The sequence below is a fragment of the Alosa alosa genome, chromosome 9 (assembly GCF_017589495.1).
Source record: "Alosa alosa isolate M-15738 ecotype Scorff River chromosome 9, AALO_Geno_1.1, whole genome shotgun sequence".
NCBI classification, from domain to species: Eukaryota; Metazoa; Chordata; class Actinopteri; order Clupeiformes; family Clupeidae; genus Alosa; species Alosa alosa.
Genome location: NC_063197.1, coordinates 9,220,497 through 9,236,358, shown reverse-complemented (window position 1 = coordinate 9,236,358; position 15,862 = coordinate 9,220,497). Strand labels below are relative to the sequence as shown.

The following is a 15,862-nucleotide window of genomic DNA, read 5'->3' as shown; positions in this document are numbered from 1 at the left end:
TAAATTGCAGGAACGTCTGTCTGTCTGTCTGTTGTTCGTCCGTTCGATTTCAAACTTGGCAGGTGTCTTGCTACTGGCATGAGTAAGTGCAGTGCATAGTTTGACATTGTTTGGATAAGAAAAGCAAAACATCGTTATATATATATCGGTAAAAGAAGCACACGTTGGCTTTCTCCGCTCTACCATAGCCACCCCTCTCACTCAGCACTGCACAGAGAGAGGATAAGCGGAGATTTGGCAGCACTAAATCACGGTTAAAATGCAAGATGTTTGATTATCACGTCTGACCTCAACAATAAAGACTCCCTGTATGTTTGCTTGCATAAAATGATTTACGCGGTTTTGCAACAACATGCCAACAAACACGGGTAGGTAGTGGCAATTCAAAATTACATTAAAAGTATGTGCAATAAACTGACGCTTTGAATACCCCAGGCTACATTGGACGTGAGAATTTGAATAAACAAACTACAATTCCGACTGCAAGGTCCCAACAAGCGATAGGCTAATGGTCCCGAATTTAACGTTTCAGAAGACATGCCACATAGCTAAACAACAAGTGGCAGACAGAGCAACTTATGCTACCAAACACTGCTTTTTCGTTGCAAATGTCAAACGATCACAAAATGGCTTGTCTTCACTATCAGGAAAGTTATTCAATAAGCTATAGGCCAAGCCTTAACTCAAAACATTTGTTATGCCATTCTGATCAGAAATGTCACATGCAGTCATGCCTAAATTCTGCTTACTGCACATTAATTATAGGCTAATATATTATGATATTCAGTATTCATTATTGAATGCTTAGCTGGAATGATGTTTTTCCCTATCATCCTATAAATCTGCGGGCGTGTAATAGGCTAATTGGGCTACAGTTTTTCTACAGGAATGGCATGTTTGAACGGGCACTGCACTAGTTGTATAAACTTGCGGCGTGTGCCGAATACAGAGTTGTTGGTAACAATTTTAGCGTTAGCAAAACAACTGTGCACCGATGTGTGTATTCAGTTTGTTTTATTCTACGGAAACAAGAAAGAGAGCACATCAAGTTGCCTAATGTTAGGGAAGCTCCAGAGATTGCTGAGATTCTCTGAAGGTTACGTCACACAATGCGAATAAACCGTTTCCATCAACTTTATTCGCATTATACCTTATGCGCATCGATAGTTAATCCACCCCCCTCTAGCGAATCAAATATAGATGCTCATTAGGATTTTTCATGCGCATTTCAAATGTTTCCATCCGGGATTTCTTATTCGAATAGATTAAATGCGCATTAGGAAGTTGGATGGAAACATGCTAACAGTCAAAGGTTTTATTTCATTAAAAGAAAGAACAAATATGTATCTTTATCTGGTATAAATCCCTATAAACCATGGTCATTTGGGGGTCCAAATATGGAGTTCCAAAAGAGTCACATCTGCCAGAGAGGGTTTTTGGACCCCCATGAAACCCACACCAGTGGTACCATACCCTTCAAATTAATTTTGGCAAGAGCAAGGCTCCCACATATAATAAATAATCCTGTTTAGAATAAATATGATCATTAATTGTGGTGCTAGGGCCACCCAAAAAGTGAAAAATCACACATGCTGTTAACATTTTTTAAGACTTTGGTGACCCACCTCTCACCCAAACAGTAAGGAATGTTGATTCTGCCTCCAGAATTGTGTAGTATAGGCTACAATGAACTACCACACCAGTTTCCAGCCTTCTACCACTATTAGAACACGTTATGGGCTTCCAAAAATGCCAAAAGATGAAATGTGAAATTCCAATGTGTCAATTAGGGCCGTGGCACCCGAAATTCAAACGGACGCCACGGGCAAACCGTTTGAGATATTGACCTGAAACTTCAGATTCCCTAGTTTGGTAACATAAGGCATATTTTCACAGCTTTTCAGCTAAATCTGAGAGGTACCATGTACATGATACCCCGGTATTGGCTGTTTTCACATGGAATGACCCAAAAGGAAGTCACCTTGGACTAGACAGAGGACCTCAGCATAGTATGTGCCATTCTTTAGGAATGGAGATTCTCGATCTGGCATCTTGTTCAGTCTGATCTCTGCAGTGTCTTCATCAATAGTCAACCAGTTATCAGGGTCAAATCCTTCAGCATACCTACACATTTAGTCAATTAACAGAGAAAAAGAACACTGTACAGTTAAGAAAGTGACACTGTGAAACATAGAATTAATTTGAAAATTATGCCTTTTGTCTACAAAGCTTTAAATGGCTTAGCACCCCAATATCTCTGTGATCTTTTAAATCCCTACTGTCCTCCTAGACTTCTTCTATTATCTTCCCAGTGTCTTATTTGTGTTCCTTTTGCTTTCCTTCAATCTAAAGGTGATAGAGCTTTCTCTGTCTATGCTGCCTAGCTCTGGAATAGCCTTCCTGATGATGTCAAATCCTGCCACACTATCAGTAGCTTTAAATCCAACCTAAAGATCTACCTCTTCTCCCTAGCTTTTAACACTTCCTGACCCCTTCACCTCTCCCCCAAATTATTACTATATATTTTTTTTTATGTTCATTAATATTATTACAAGGGCCATCTGTTGTTATCTTTGAGTTTTTAAGTTTGTTATTTTCCTTACTTAGCCTATTCATATTTTATTATTATCATTATTATTCATTTTATTTATTATAATTATTGTTATTACTACCTATAGACCCCTTCGCAACGGTGGTGAAAACATAAACATTCGGGTGGGCGTGACGTCACTGGAGGCAGAAACAATCGTTTGGATAGTGAGGCGGCTATTTGAATAGTAGGGGAGAGCCGGGGCAGTTGAAACACTTTTTAATTAAACATAATTTACAAAGTGATCGTACCACACTGAAAGCTAATATTTGGTCACTAGTAACCTACATATGTACTCTGTCAAATACAGATGCATTTTCAGCTTTGAACAAAAACCGTTCACGAATTATTACAACAAAAGTGGGACGTGCGTAATGTTTCATTCGTCCCTCCTGGTCGGGACAGTTGAAACAACATAAGGGGACGAATGAAACATACAGTTTAAGCCATATATATTTTACTACATATCATGAATGTTCCTCCCAAAAGGTTTTATTTTAGATAGATTGTTGCAGAGCTATACGTCTTTGTGCATGTCTGTTAACAATGCCATCATCATGAAGCGTGTATGAAGCGTTTTTTGAAATATCATGCCCTGTGGATGATTCTGCCATGTTTATAGCTAGAACGGTAAGCTTTCCCATTTATATAATGTTTATATTGTTGAAAATGTCGTTTCACTAGGTTTTTACGTGGGTTAGGCCAATGCACATCCAAATAAGTAGGCTTAATGACCCACCGGCCGTCAGTCTCCATAGGATAACATGGGAAAACTCAACCCCCTACCTGGTGGGCCCAAACGTATTTTCATCTTCCTAAAACTGTTTTCCTATGTATTACCTCCATAAATAATTGTTTAAACACAGCTATTTGTGCATTTAATTAAAATACATGGAGTTACAGCCTGGTCGGGACGATTGAAACACGTGTTTCAATCGTCCCAACACAGACATATGTCACTATAGCTTGTTTTGCTTTCCATGTAAACAAGCATGCGATACGAAAGTCTGGGATTGTGGAGAACACTAAATGGTCTACTGAATAAGCATTAAGTCAAACCTTTAAATGAAAAACACTCATTGATAATCGAAAAAGTGTACTTTTGCGCATCAAAACTCGTTTATCGCCAGTAACTCTGTGATAAAATGACATAGCAGGAAGATATTTGGCTGATAGAGGGAGGTTAACATGCTCTATGTTTTGACCGAAGGACGTCGGTCTATCATCATTACACTCGGAGAAAACTGGATTGTTTCATTCGTCCCGTGTCAGCCAGCGCCCGCCCATGTCACAAGGCAAAGATGTATTGCAAACGTGGTAATTACCAACCATTTCGTTTGAAAATTCTAAAACAACGTTTTTTAATACTTCAAAATAACATTTGATAAATGAACCTCACATTTTTCAGTAGCCATAGGTGTCTAGATTTGAACAAAATCTAGTTTGTTTCTTACCGGGGCTTTTACTGCCTGAAATATCCAATTTTGTTTACCACGCTCGGAGTTAGTGCTGGGCCTTACACAGTAGCCTAGTAGCTAGTAATCAAGGATTTGGTTTAGCTCTTCGAGTCACAGTAAATCTTTGGTAGGCTACATAGCTTATTTAGATACACTTATGGTGTGGGCGCTTGCGTTTTTTTTCTTTATGAATAAGTGACATAGGCTACATGTAAAGAGGTTGGAAATACAGGACGATTGGTAGGCTAATATGTGAGGTTCCGATACAAGGCTTGGGTTATCGTGAGTCACACGAACAACTACGTTCTCCCTGGAAACTGTAGCCTAGGCCTACTCATTTCAAATTTAACCAATGACTTTTTCGGTTCTGGCACCCGACAGCACAGCAAGATGAGACCATGATAACCTTTAGCCTCCCGAATATGACTGTCCGTTTAGCTTCCCAGCTGAGGTGATGGTTTGTTTTGCCTCCAGTGAACGTAATGACGTAGGCTCAGAAGGTACCTATTGGGCAATTTCACGGAAAATGGACTTTTTGTCACATCCATAACGCCAGTGAAATGCCTTGGCATTTGTATGATGTGAATGATAACATTTATTTTTTGTACATTTTTTCTCATGTATATTCTTCAGCCAAAAACAGCAAATGCTCAAATTTCATGTAATCATTCACATCATACCATACCATCACATTTTATTGGCGTTATGGATGTTACAAAAAACATAATTTTCCATGGAATTGCCCTATTATTATTATTATTATTATTATTATTACTATTATTTTTTTTTTTTTATGCAAAACACTTTGGCGCAATGCTGTTAAATTTGCTATACAAATAAATTGACTTGACTTGACTTGACACTTACTTAACATCATCTAGGTCTTCTCCAGTATCACCATCCACAGCTGGGTACACAGCCATGACTGAGTGAAGTTCAATCTCTTCTGGGTTTTCTGACAGTGGCACGTGTTTTACCTCCGGTTCAAAACTAGGTCCATCAGGCATGTTGTTGACCGCAATTGAAATAGGATAACTTTTACCAGGCTTTTTCCCTGGTTTGGATGGCTTGGGCCCTGGTTTCCCTCCAGGTTTGGTACCTGGCTTCCCTCCAGGTTTGGTACCTGGCTGCCCTCCAGGTTTGGTACCTGGCTGCCCTCCTGGTTTGGTACCTGGCTTAACAGGTTTACCAGTATCAGGGGAGACATCAACTTTTGGATTTCCACCACCGCCGCCACCTCCACCACCACCTCCCCCTCCTCCGCTACCCCCCCCTCCACCTCCGCCACCACCTCCGCCCCCACCACCCCCTCCACCTCCGCCCCCACCACCCCCTCCACCTCCTCCACCACCCCCTCCACCTCCTCCGCCACCACCACCACCAAGACCAGGCTTTGCATCTAAGTCCTGATCTGGCCACTCCAATCTAAGAGCCAAGGCTGTGCCATTGACAAATGGAGCGACATTCTCCATCTCCAACTGAAGGTTCAGCTTTTTGGTCTTCTCATAGTCCACATGCTTAACACAAAGTCAAACGTGACATATTGAGAATGTGGGAATAAGGTGAAAAAGATCTGATAATTATAAACATGCAGGTAGCCTACTGAAGTCAACTAAAACAGATGTGTAGAGAACCACTGTAAACCTACCTTAATCAGCTTCAGGAGACCTTCATTGGTCTTGGGATCTGTGTGGATTGTGAAGAGATCTTCTTCATTCCCAGAAACAATATTAAAAACAACCAGCCAGTTATCACTGTCCTTTAAATCCACATCGAGAGCTTTGATTCTCATCACCACCACGTCCACAGCTCCTTCGTCCACATTGCCAGCGTACTGGAGAGAGGGGCAATATTGCATGTCTTTAAGCATTTGTCCACAGAGTAATAATATGAAGTGTTGATCAGGACATGTTGTAGCTATCTATGCCTAAATTCTGAACACCTGTGGGGTACCGCCATAAACGTAAAAAAATATCAGCTCATAAATCTCCCACCTGTATAAGATTTGACTGAAAGTTCGTTTGAAATATCATAGCAGTCATAAACCAACTGTTAAAAGTTGATGATTTTGCCAACAGTGACAGTCTGTTTGTTTTATACACATATTATATGTTCTAATACCCCCGCACCCAATTAAATAGTGTCAGAGATATGCGAGTTCCCACTTAAGTTTCTATATACGGTAGCTATCTCTATTACAGGCCAAAGGGTAACTTTGTCTAATTTTACCACACCTCCTCCTTCTCGAGAGTAGGGACGTTGTCGTTGATATCTTGTACAGTAATCTTCACTGTTCCAACTGCAGTAATTCCATTTGTAGCCCCATCCAAATCCACTCCTTGGACAATCAGTTCATAGAAATCCTGGGTCTAGTGAAGAGAATGTTGGTAACACAATGTTTTTAGCATGTTTTTTTTTAGATAAACTACACAAGAGTTGTCTTGATCAACTACACAAGAGTTTTAATCAACTACACAAGAGTTGTCTTGACTGAAGACTCTGTTTTGAGTCATTAAATCATTTTGTACATATTGCAGTGTGTGTGTGTGTGTGGGGGGGACTGGTTATGGAGTTGGTAGCAGATTATGTATTTTTTCTTTAGTTTCTGTGCTGGATTTTTTGATACATGTTGTGTTATGTTTTCTATGAAATAATTTTGTTCATTTTGCACTGGGGGTTATGTAGTTGGTAGCAGATTTTGAAGTTTTTCTACAGTAAATGTATTCCCTACGGCCTACATGTCATTTTGCATCGGATTTTTCAACACATTCTAAAACCACACTCTCTCCTCATTCCAATGACACCCCACTTGTGAAATTCTATCGTGGAAAATTGCCTTTTTAGCCCTTTGAAAATATAGTATGTATTTGTGAAATTGCAGAATTTCAGCACTTGAACAGCGACAGACATCCCATAATGCATTTTGCAACAGATGTTTCACCACATTCTGAAACTACACTCTCTCCTCTTTCCAATGACATCCCACTTGTGAAATTCTATTGTGGAAAATGGCATATTTAGCCCCTTTGAGTTTATAGTATGTATTTGGGAAATTGCAGAATTTCAGCACTTGAACAGCAACAGACATCCCATAATGCATTTTGCAACGGATGTTTCACCACATTCTGAAACTACACCCTCTCCTCTTTCCAATGACACCCCTATGTGAAATTCTATCGTGAAAAATGGCCCCTGAAAATAAAAATGTATTTGGGAAATTGAAGATTTTCAGCACTAGATTTGGTCTAGACTTCCCATAATGCATGTCATGGGAAATTTATTTTGGCCTATTTTTCTGATTACCGGTACTCTATTGGTCTGCATAGTTTTACAGTGAATCCTAAGTAAAGGTTTGAAAGGAACTTCAGCTTCCGACTTTCTCTTGGGAAGCTGTTAGGTTTATCATCTCTAATAGACCATGTCATTGCCTCACACAAGTGGGGGCAGAATTGGAAATGTGTCATAAATCATGTTTATCTCGTAATTACTCCTGATTTTTTTTTTTTTTTTGTGATGTGAATGCAATGCGCCACCTATCTTGTAGCTGTGCCGAGAGAGAATCGGAATCAAGCGTAGATCTGTAAATAAATAAACCGTTAACCTCAATTGAAATTGAGATGGTTTTTTTTCCCCCATTGCCTGTATAATTAGTTTTTTTCCCCTGTGAATATAGTTATACCTCGTTACCCCAACTTCATTATTTAACTACTTTTCTTTCCCCCGTGAATATAGTTATACCTCGTTACCCCAACTTCATTATTTAATTACTTTTCTTAAAATATCCTAGTTTTTCGTGGATAAATGTTACTTCATATGAATTCACTTGCCACATTCCAAAGTAGGCCTACTGCCAATCCATCAAAACGTTGCTGAAATATTGTGTTCAGATGCTTTCATTGACAACAGACTCTTTTGGGGCTTCTCCCTTGACTGTTCACCTCCATGTCCACCCACGATTGCCTCCGAGCTTTTCCTGATTGTATGGTAATTTCTCTACTGCGCGACAGAAAGTTGTGTGACATCATCGTTAGCCTATTTTTACAAAAACAGCTGCTACGGAGCCATAATGTGAGATAAAAGGTATGGAGCCATTCATACACTTGAAACCAAAAGTTTACATAGCCTACACATGCTAAAGTTGACTAAAAAAGAGGAATAAAAAATCATCTTTTGGAAATTGATCTTAATGCCTTAATTGAAAAAATTAGGAAAAATCCAACCTTTAAGGACACCAATTTTCTTTGTGAATGAATAATGTATCGTAAATAAATAAAGGTACAGGTGCAAAAATACAGGTGCTCATAAGTATACCCCTATGTTAAATTCCCATAGAGGCAGGCAGATTTTTATTTTTAAAGGCCAGTTATTTCATGGATCCAGGATACTATGCATCCTGATGAAGTTCCCTTGGCTTTTGGTATTAAAATAGCCACATATCATCACATACCCTTCACCATACCTAGAGATTGGCATGGTTTTATTTCAGTTAGCCTATTAGCTGGTTTGATTTGCATGCAGAATCTCCCATAGGGGGTACACTTTCCCGATATTCGCTTACCCCCTTGCTCTGAACCAGCCTAGCCAGCCAGTATGACACAGAGCGCATGGTAGGCCTAGGTTATTTTCACTTTCTAGAGTGCACATTCATTATGTGAAAGATGCTTCATACCAAAGCAGCGATCAAACATTATCAAATTTATTTATTTTAACACTCCAATTAGAAAATCAAAACCAAAATCATGTAAGTAAAGACTATGTTAACAGCTTAATTCTCAATACCAATTTCCAGGTTTTGCCTGAAATTGCGCAGCACCTGCTTCAGAGGCCACTGTTCCCACCTAGTTTGGCCTATAATCAAATGCTTGACCTCTTTGGAAAGCTAAGACAATGTAGTTTCTTGTAACAATCAGAAGAACTGTGTGTACTGACACAGAGTTACAGAGGCTAGAATATTGTTTTTTTTTTTTTTCTGCCGGATAACAAGCATCTCTGAACTGACCACATTTCAGCCCTCTGTGTCACTTGATATGACTCAGAAACACAACTGAGACCTAGCACCAGGTCTTGTGAAGCTGTGTTCAAAAGTAGATCAATACAGAATGGAAATGTGAGTACTTTAGACCATTATTTGCCAAGGTATGCTCATGCATTTTGTAAAATGCCCTATGGAAACTCCCCATAGGACTTTTGGTTATCCAAAATGCATACTGACAATCAAATGAAAGGTAACACTTTGAAGTTTCATGCATGCATTTGAATTGTACTTCAGGTGTTCTGATGACTACAGTAAATATGGAATAATAACACAAAAAATATAAATCCTTGCCATTTCTATTTCAAATCAATTGGTGTGTATAAGATGGACTATACATCTGCACAACTAATATTTGATAAAATAACATGATTATTACATTTCTATGGATTCCTATGAATATTTCATAACCCAATATGCGATATCTAGCATATTGCTAAGTGTTGTTATCTCATTGGCGCCGGTATAAGGAAAATGCGATATCTGTTTGTAAAATGTATGCCATCCTTGTGTAACCCAGACTAAAAGGTACAGAGGCACGGATTCACGAGGGGGTTGAGGATTTGATGTGATGTGAGGATGTGATTTTGACTTGATACATTTGCCTAAATAAAAGGCTTTAAATTGGAAGTATTTTAGCTTTGGTTCCCTTTTGACGCTCCAAGGTAGGGAGGATCTTGCCTCAGGGCTGAGGTCAGGGATCTTGAGCTTAAAAAGGTTGGTGACCACTGCGCTAGAGGAAAGCGAGATGGCCATCCACATTCACCCCAGAAAAAGTCATATAACCATTCCAATGACTCCAAAGCTGTTAAGTTAAGGTAAATTAAGCCAATTGAGCCAAAGAAAAACCTTGCTGAGCCGGCCTCACCTCCCGGTCCAGAGTTGGCTCATTCACAAACAGTTGTCCTGTGTCCCTGTCAATGGAGAACAGCATTCCAGAACCTGGAGGCTCTTGCTTAATGATGCTGTAGGCGATTTTTGAATTAACCGTCCCTTTCTGGTCTTCGTCGTGGGCGGTCACGTTCATTATAACAGTTCCTAGTGAAACACAACCGAGTCAACTGAGAAAATGCATCTTGAAACAGAGACTGCTAGCACACAGATTGTTAGAAGAGGACCATTCTGTCAAGTGGAACAGAATGAATTTTACAACAAAAATGTTACATTTTTACATAAACTGTACACATAAAATGGTTTACCCTAAAATGGTTAAAGGTGCTATATATTTGAATTTTCCATTAAGAGATTCGAATGTTGACTCAAAATAGCAAATGAATGTTAAGAAATTTCCATTTTGATGTGATGTCATATGCGCCTACGCCCTGTTTTATCCAGGTAGTCAATAAAGCTAGCAGGAGTGCCATATTAGGAATAATGCAGCGTTCCAAAAAACTAAGATTCTACATATTACATCTTTTAGACCAGAGTAGATACTCAAGAGTAGTTGTTTTCAGATAGACCAGACCGTTTCCTTACCGACTGTGCTGCATTCTCTGACAGTGCTGATATGGATGTCGAACTTTGGAGGGTTGTCATTTTGATCAACAACAAAGACAGTAAGCTCAATGGCTTCCTCTGCCTCAGTACCGTCAAGGAACATGGCAATTCCAGTCAACTGTTTGAGGAAACACAGTGTTTCTTGATGATTTTTGTTGATGATTGTTGGTTGCTTTATATCTGTAAAACTCACACAAAATATAAGAACCTTTGTAATCTAAGTTGGAAGGGTTGTCTAGTAGTTCACACAAATGTACACACCATCTCACTCACATTACTCCAATTTGTGCCTCAAGGGGGCAGTAAAGAACTAAAATGTAAATGAAAATGGGTGGGGACCTGTAACCACATGCAGAGTATTGCTGGGTGTTTCTGCAAATAGGGTGTGGAGTAGCAAGCTCATTTGAAAGTGCTTCAGGCTATTACACTGTGTTGTTTTCAAGACTTGGAGAGACACTCACATTATACTGATGGATTTCCTCTCTGTCCAAGATTTTAGTGACCTTGACATAGCCAGTGTCAGGGTCAATGATAAAGCGATTGACAGGATGCTCGTTTGCTCCTGGTCCTATCAGGCTGTATTTCACTTTTTGAACCTCGTCAAAGTCTGAGCGAATCTAATTAATAAAAAAAAAAAAACAACAGTAAGAATTTAAAGATGCAGGGCTTAGTCGTAATCAATTACACTTCTGTCAAATGAAGGACAACCCATATCTCTCAAGATGTCAGTGTGCGTGTGTGTGTGTGGCATGGACAGAGCCATAAAACTAAGTAAATAAGTTGTTGTTGCCCTTGTGTGAAGCAAGTGGTGTATTTGATTAGATGATGAGCTTAAAAGGAAACTTGGCAGGATTTCCCCCTCTGCTGGAGAAATTGTGAATTATGCTATTTCAAACTGTGGAAAAAGGTAACGATACAAAGGTAATGATAAAGCACATGGATTTGTTTACAAGCTAGCAAAACGGTTAGCATAAGTTCGGCAGACAATGTGGATGTTACAAGGTAAGAAACACGATTTAAAACGAGTTTCTTGTTTCTCACTTCTCTTTCCGGGACGGTAGTCTCAATGTTGTAAGGTTGGTTTTCCGCCTGGGGACGCTAGGGGCAGCGCGAAAAGTCACCATTTTCACCGGAACAGGTCATTTAACTATTCACCCCTTGCAGACACGTGACTTAAGTCACGTGACGGCTCCATGCTGGACGGCAAAAAGATGGGAGATGGACGGCAACTTACATTATGTCATAAAGATTATGATAAACTGAACTCCATTACTATAACATCTTTGTAGTTCAATGTATTGCTGTTTGTCGTAGCTCATAGTGCTAGGGCTAATGTAACTCGTCAGTTTGTACGTTGCCCAGCGAATAAACTTACTTCTTACATGTCTTAAGTTAAACAATTGAAAGAAATAGGAAATAAATAAAAAAACTTGAACGGTATTATCTGTTTACATTCAGATCTTGCCAAAGACTTTGCCTAAGTGCTATCTGCCATCCTGTTCAGTCTATGGTTGCCATAGCAACCGCTGCTGTGCTTCATACACTGAGGAGATAAGCATGCAATTGTGGTTGAAATACTCCCGAAACACAAAGAAAACAAACCAAAATATATCTATGCAAGAACATGGGATGTTGTTGTATTCCAAACAATAAGCCAACAGTCGTGGAAGGGCATTACTACGGTTAAATCTCACTATAATCTCCTAGCTGTGCGATATGTCCCATTACAACCCATTGATTTGATTCGTGTTCTTGCCATCCACTAGGCTATTTTGCTGTGGCGCGAACAAAACGTGACGTCACTTGCAAGGGGTCAATCCAAATGATTTCTAAACGGGTTTATTATGTTGAAATAGTTGCCAAGTTCCCCTTTAAATGTCAGGAACCTTTCAACAGTTAAAAGGACTGCGGATTTTAGTGATTACTGACTGAACAACATACAGTTTAATGAGCAGCAGGACTAGAGGCAAGTTTCATCTCTTCAAATGAATCATGTTAGCTATTTTTGCATTCACAGTCACCACAGAAACCTGTTGAGCCTGTAGGCCTATTTCATATTTGCATAAGCTGAAGAACAACATACATTTATTGCCATGGGGTCTGTTGAAAGATAATATCATCACCAGTGATAGATGTAGTCGTCGTCAGAAGTAGTCAGACAAGTGCCACAGGTTGTGGAGGACTCAGGTTGTGAGTGTATCACATGAAACCAACCTTTGCAATGTACTCTCGTTCGGTGTAGTCAACATTCTCCTCCAGTTTTGCGGGTGGTAGGATCCATTCTCGCTTGCACCGTCTGTGGCTGTTTGCTTCAACTGACTTCATACAGACCTTCAAGGATACAATCCATATTAGTTAAATCTAAATGGAGCTGCAATATTATCGACGCAAGAAAACGTTTAGATGTGATCTATCTATCTATCTATCCTATCCTATGTGGTCTCCTGCTTTTTCAATTACATGTTTATTTCAGGAACCTTCATAGGCCTTGATTTATATTTCTCAAGGACCTATGGGTACCTTGATTGTTTCTTTTTCCCCTCTCTGATACTGTAATCTTCCCACATTGTAACATGTCAAGAAAGTTGTGCCATCAATAGCCTTGAGCATTTTGTTGTGGGTAAATCTGTCAACACAACTGTGAGCACACTACAGCAGTCCAAGAATTTGCAATATATGGGAGAGGAACCGTCATCAATCATTAATTAGGCTTGACTTGTTACCTGGGATGACATACATTCGTTAAACTCAACCCCAGTCCTAAGGGGTTTGAAATATATACATAAAGTTCTATGTATAAAAACAAACATAGTTTTTACTTAACTTCAGCCAGTGCTCTTATGTTTTAAATATCATTATGTGGTAAAAACTATGAGGCAAAAAGTATCGCACAGGCAAGCCGACCGTATGGCAGAGTACAAAGCTTTTTTCACGACGCCTGACACAGGTTACAAACACAGAAGCTAGCGAGCATGAGAGCACCACACATTTTGGCTCAAGGGCCACATTGGGTTTTGAAAATGGGCTGGCAGGCCCCCCCAAAAAAAAAAAAACAAAACACTGTTTTATATAATTTAATTGAAAATAATAACAAAGTAATTTTGTTTTAAAGGGGTGATAACTGGTTGAACAGAGCATTGTACCTTGTTCTGTGATGTTAACACAGAAGGTATGCAAGTAAGTCCAAGAAATGGTCAGATGTCATTTCACAAGCCCAGTTACAACTCTATTTTGGCAGATTTAGCACCCCCTCGTTGTTTTCTGGACATTCTCATTAATAATGAATTGCCTTGCAGCCAATGACTACACACTTTGCAACATTGCTATCTTGAAATGTATCTTCTTAGATTCCAAAATTAATCTTTACTCACTGAAACAGTGTCACCACATGGTTGTTCTTGCTCTACATTGTTAGTAGGGTAGACTGAGTACAGTTGAGACACTTTTTGCTCACACAAAATCAAACAAAAACTAGATACTGAAAAGAAGTGATTTTCCACATGACATTCCACATGCCATTTCCTTAGCTTGTAGACTAAAATACTATCAAACAGTAATACCCGTAAGTAGTTTATATTTTCCACAATTAGCTCATAAACATAAGGTGCATTTTTGTCACCCATATGGAGTACAGTTGAGACAGTAGGGGAGAGTGGGGGCGGTTGCAACACTTTTTATTCAGTTTCACAGTGACAGTTTGTATTAGAAAGACAAACAAATTATTTATTAAACCCATATATGTCACCTAACTGCCCACAAGACATTGCATAGCGTTCTCCCACGCAGGGCTGGACTGAGTGGCGGGCGGCGCGCGCCGACGTTATGTGGCTACCTCGTGGTCATTGCCGAGGACGGCAATGGCTTGTTGGGGGAGCTGTGTAACGTCGGCGCACAAGACATTGCATAGCGTTCTCCCACGCAGGGCATGCTGGGATGCGGGAGCGAACATTTGGGGTTTATGTCTTTATTTCTCCTAAGTTATAAGTGTAAAGTTAGCGTCTTTATTGTGACATGTATGTGTAGCGTGTGTGTGTACTTGACCTGCCCCGTGTGTATTGTGTTCTGTGTCTGTGTCTCGGCTCTCGTTCTCAGCTAATAAACTTTTTGATTGGACGACTGTGTGAGTCACTATCAAATCGTTACAATAATATGGAAGTTAATTGTACTTAAATGGACCCTGAAGTATTATGGGGTCACTCATTTGTCACAGCTATTATCTTAGACCAGACAGAGTCCATTGACTTAACACCATGTGGGGACAGTTGCAACATTACGTTACCTGTGTCGTTCAAATTTTCCATGATCAAAGGGGACACTAATACGCATGTGCATAGCAAATATAACAACTTGGGCTTGCTGCACAAAGGCGTCTCAACTGTACACATGTCCCAACTGTACTCAGTCTACCTTATCCAGTTGTTTTGTAGGAATAGTACACTTGTATGACTTATCCGTTTCCTTTCTAAAATATTTAGCAAACTCCATCCCCATCAACGCACTTACAATGGCCAATCTTTGAAATTTAACGGTGTCGGGTGGATTTGGACATGCCTCAGACTCATGTGTCCGAGTGTGTCAAAAGTGTCCAAATTTTTTGGCCGCCTGACTACAATGGACACGCGCGACGCCAACACAATCCAAATAAAACATTCACAATCGTGAAAGCAAGAAGACAACAAGCTAAATTACTATTACATCCGCTTAGCATCATTAGCATGCTGCACATATTTGTTTAAAACTCTTGCATTCAAGTTGACTGATCATCTCAATACCAATGTTTCCCAAAAGTGGCTGTACCAAGGAGAAACAAGTAGCCTATTACCTTGAAACTTAAACACACATGGGGAAACTGAACAGTCCAATCAGTAAACTATGACAAGCTAGCCAACTATGCTACTTTGTTGACAATATTTCCAGGCTTCAACCAGACAGTTGAGATAAAGAGAGTTGTGCTGTCATAAATATCAGACATTCAGTATTCTCTCTTTTTATATCAGGATATAAAATAATACAGATATATTATATATTATATTGTAATCCTCTGGTGTTCTAGGCTATTGAAATGTTATTTAAAAAATGCGTTTAGGAAAATAGCTCTATTTGATTATCATAAAAATGTGTTTTCTATACAGAGATCGGTAAATATCGGTATCGGCCATAACAGCAATATTAATATCGGTTATCAGTATCGGTCACAATTTTCACATCGGTGCACTACTGCTCATATTATTCATGTGGATTTGTTTTTTCCATCATAATTTTTATGCTGTGTATTTTTTACTTTTT

General features: G+C 39.4%; 1 protein-coding gene across 1 annotated transcript in view; it reads right to left on the bottom strand.

Moving 5' to 3' along the window:
- The window catches only part of LOC125300240 (desmoglein-2-like), a 68,006-nt gene that overhangs the window by 51,563 nt on the left and 581 nt on the right, over positions 1 to 15,862 (bottom strand). Inside the window, exons 2-10 of the mRNA XM_048251976.1 lie at positions 12,791 to 12,907; positions 11,038 to 11,193; positions 10,556 to 10,694; positions 9,948 to 10,117; positions 6,282 to 6,416; positions 5,696 to 5,881; positions 5,435 to 5,564; positions 4,915 to 5,257; positions 1,982 to 2,124 (exon numbers count right to left, since the gene is read on the bottom strand). Of these exons, the coding sequence (XP_048107933.1) occupies positions 1,982 to 2,124; positions 4,915 to 5,257; positions 5,435 to 5,564; positions 5,696 to 5,881; positions 6,282 to 6,416; positions 9,948 to 10,117; positions 10,556 to 10,694; positions 11,038 to 11,193; positions 12,791 to 12,907 (1,519 nt within the window). The remainder of the gene's footprint in view (positions 1 to 1,981; positions 2,125 to 4,914; positions 5,258 to 5,434; positions 5,565 to 5,695; positions 5,882 to 6,281; positions 6,417 to 9,947; positions 10,118 to 10,555; positions 10,695 to 11,037; positions 11,194 to 12,790; positions 12,908 to 15,862) is intronic.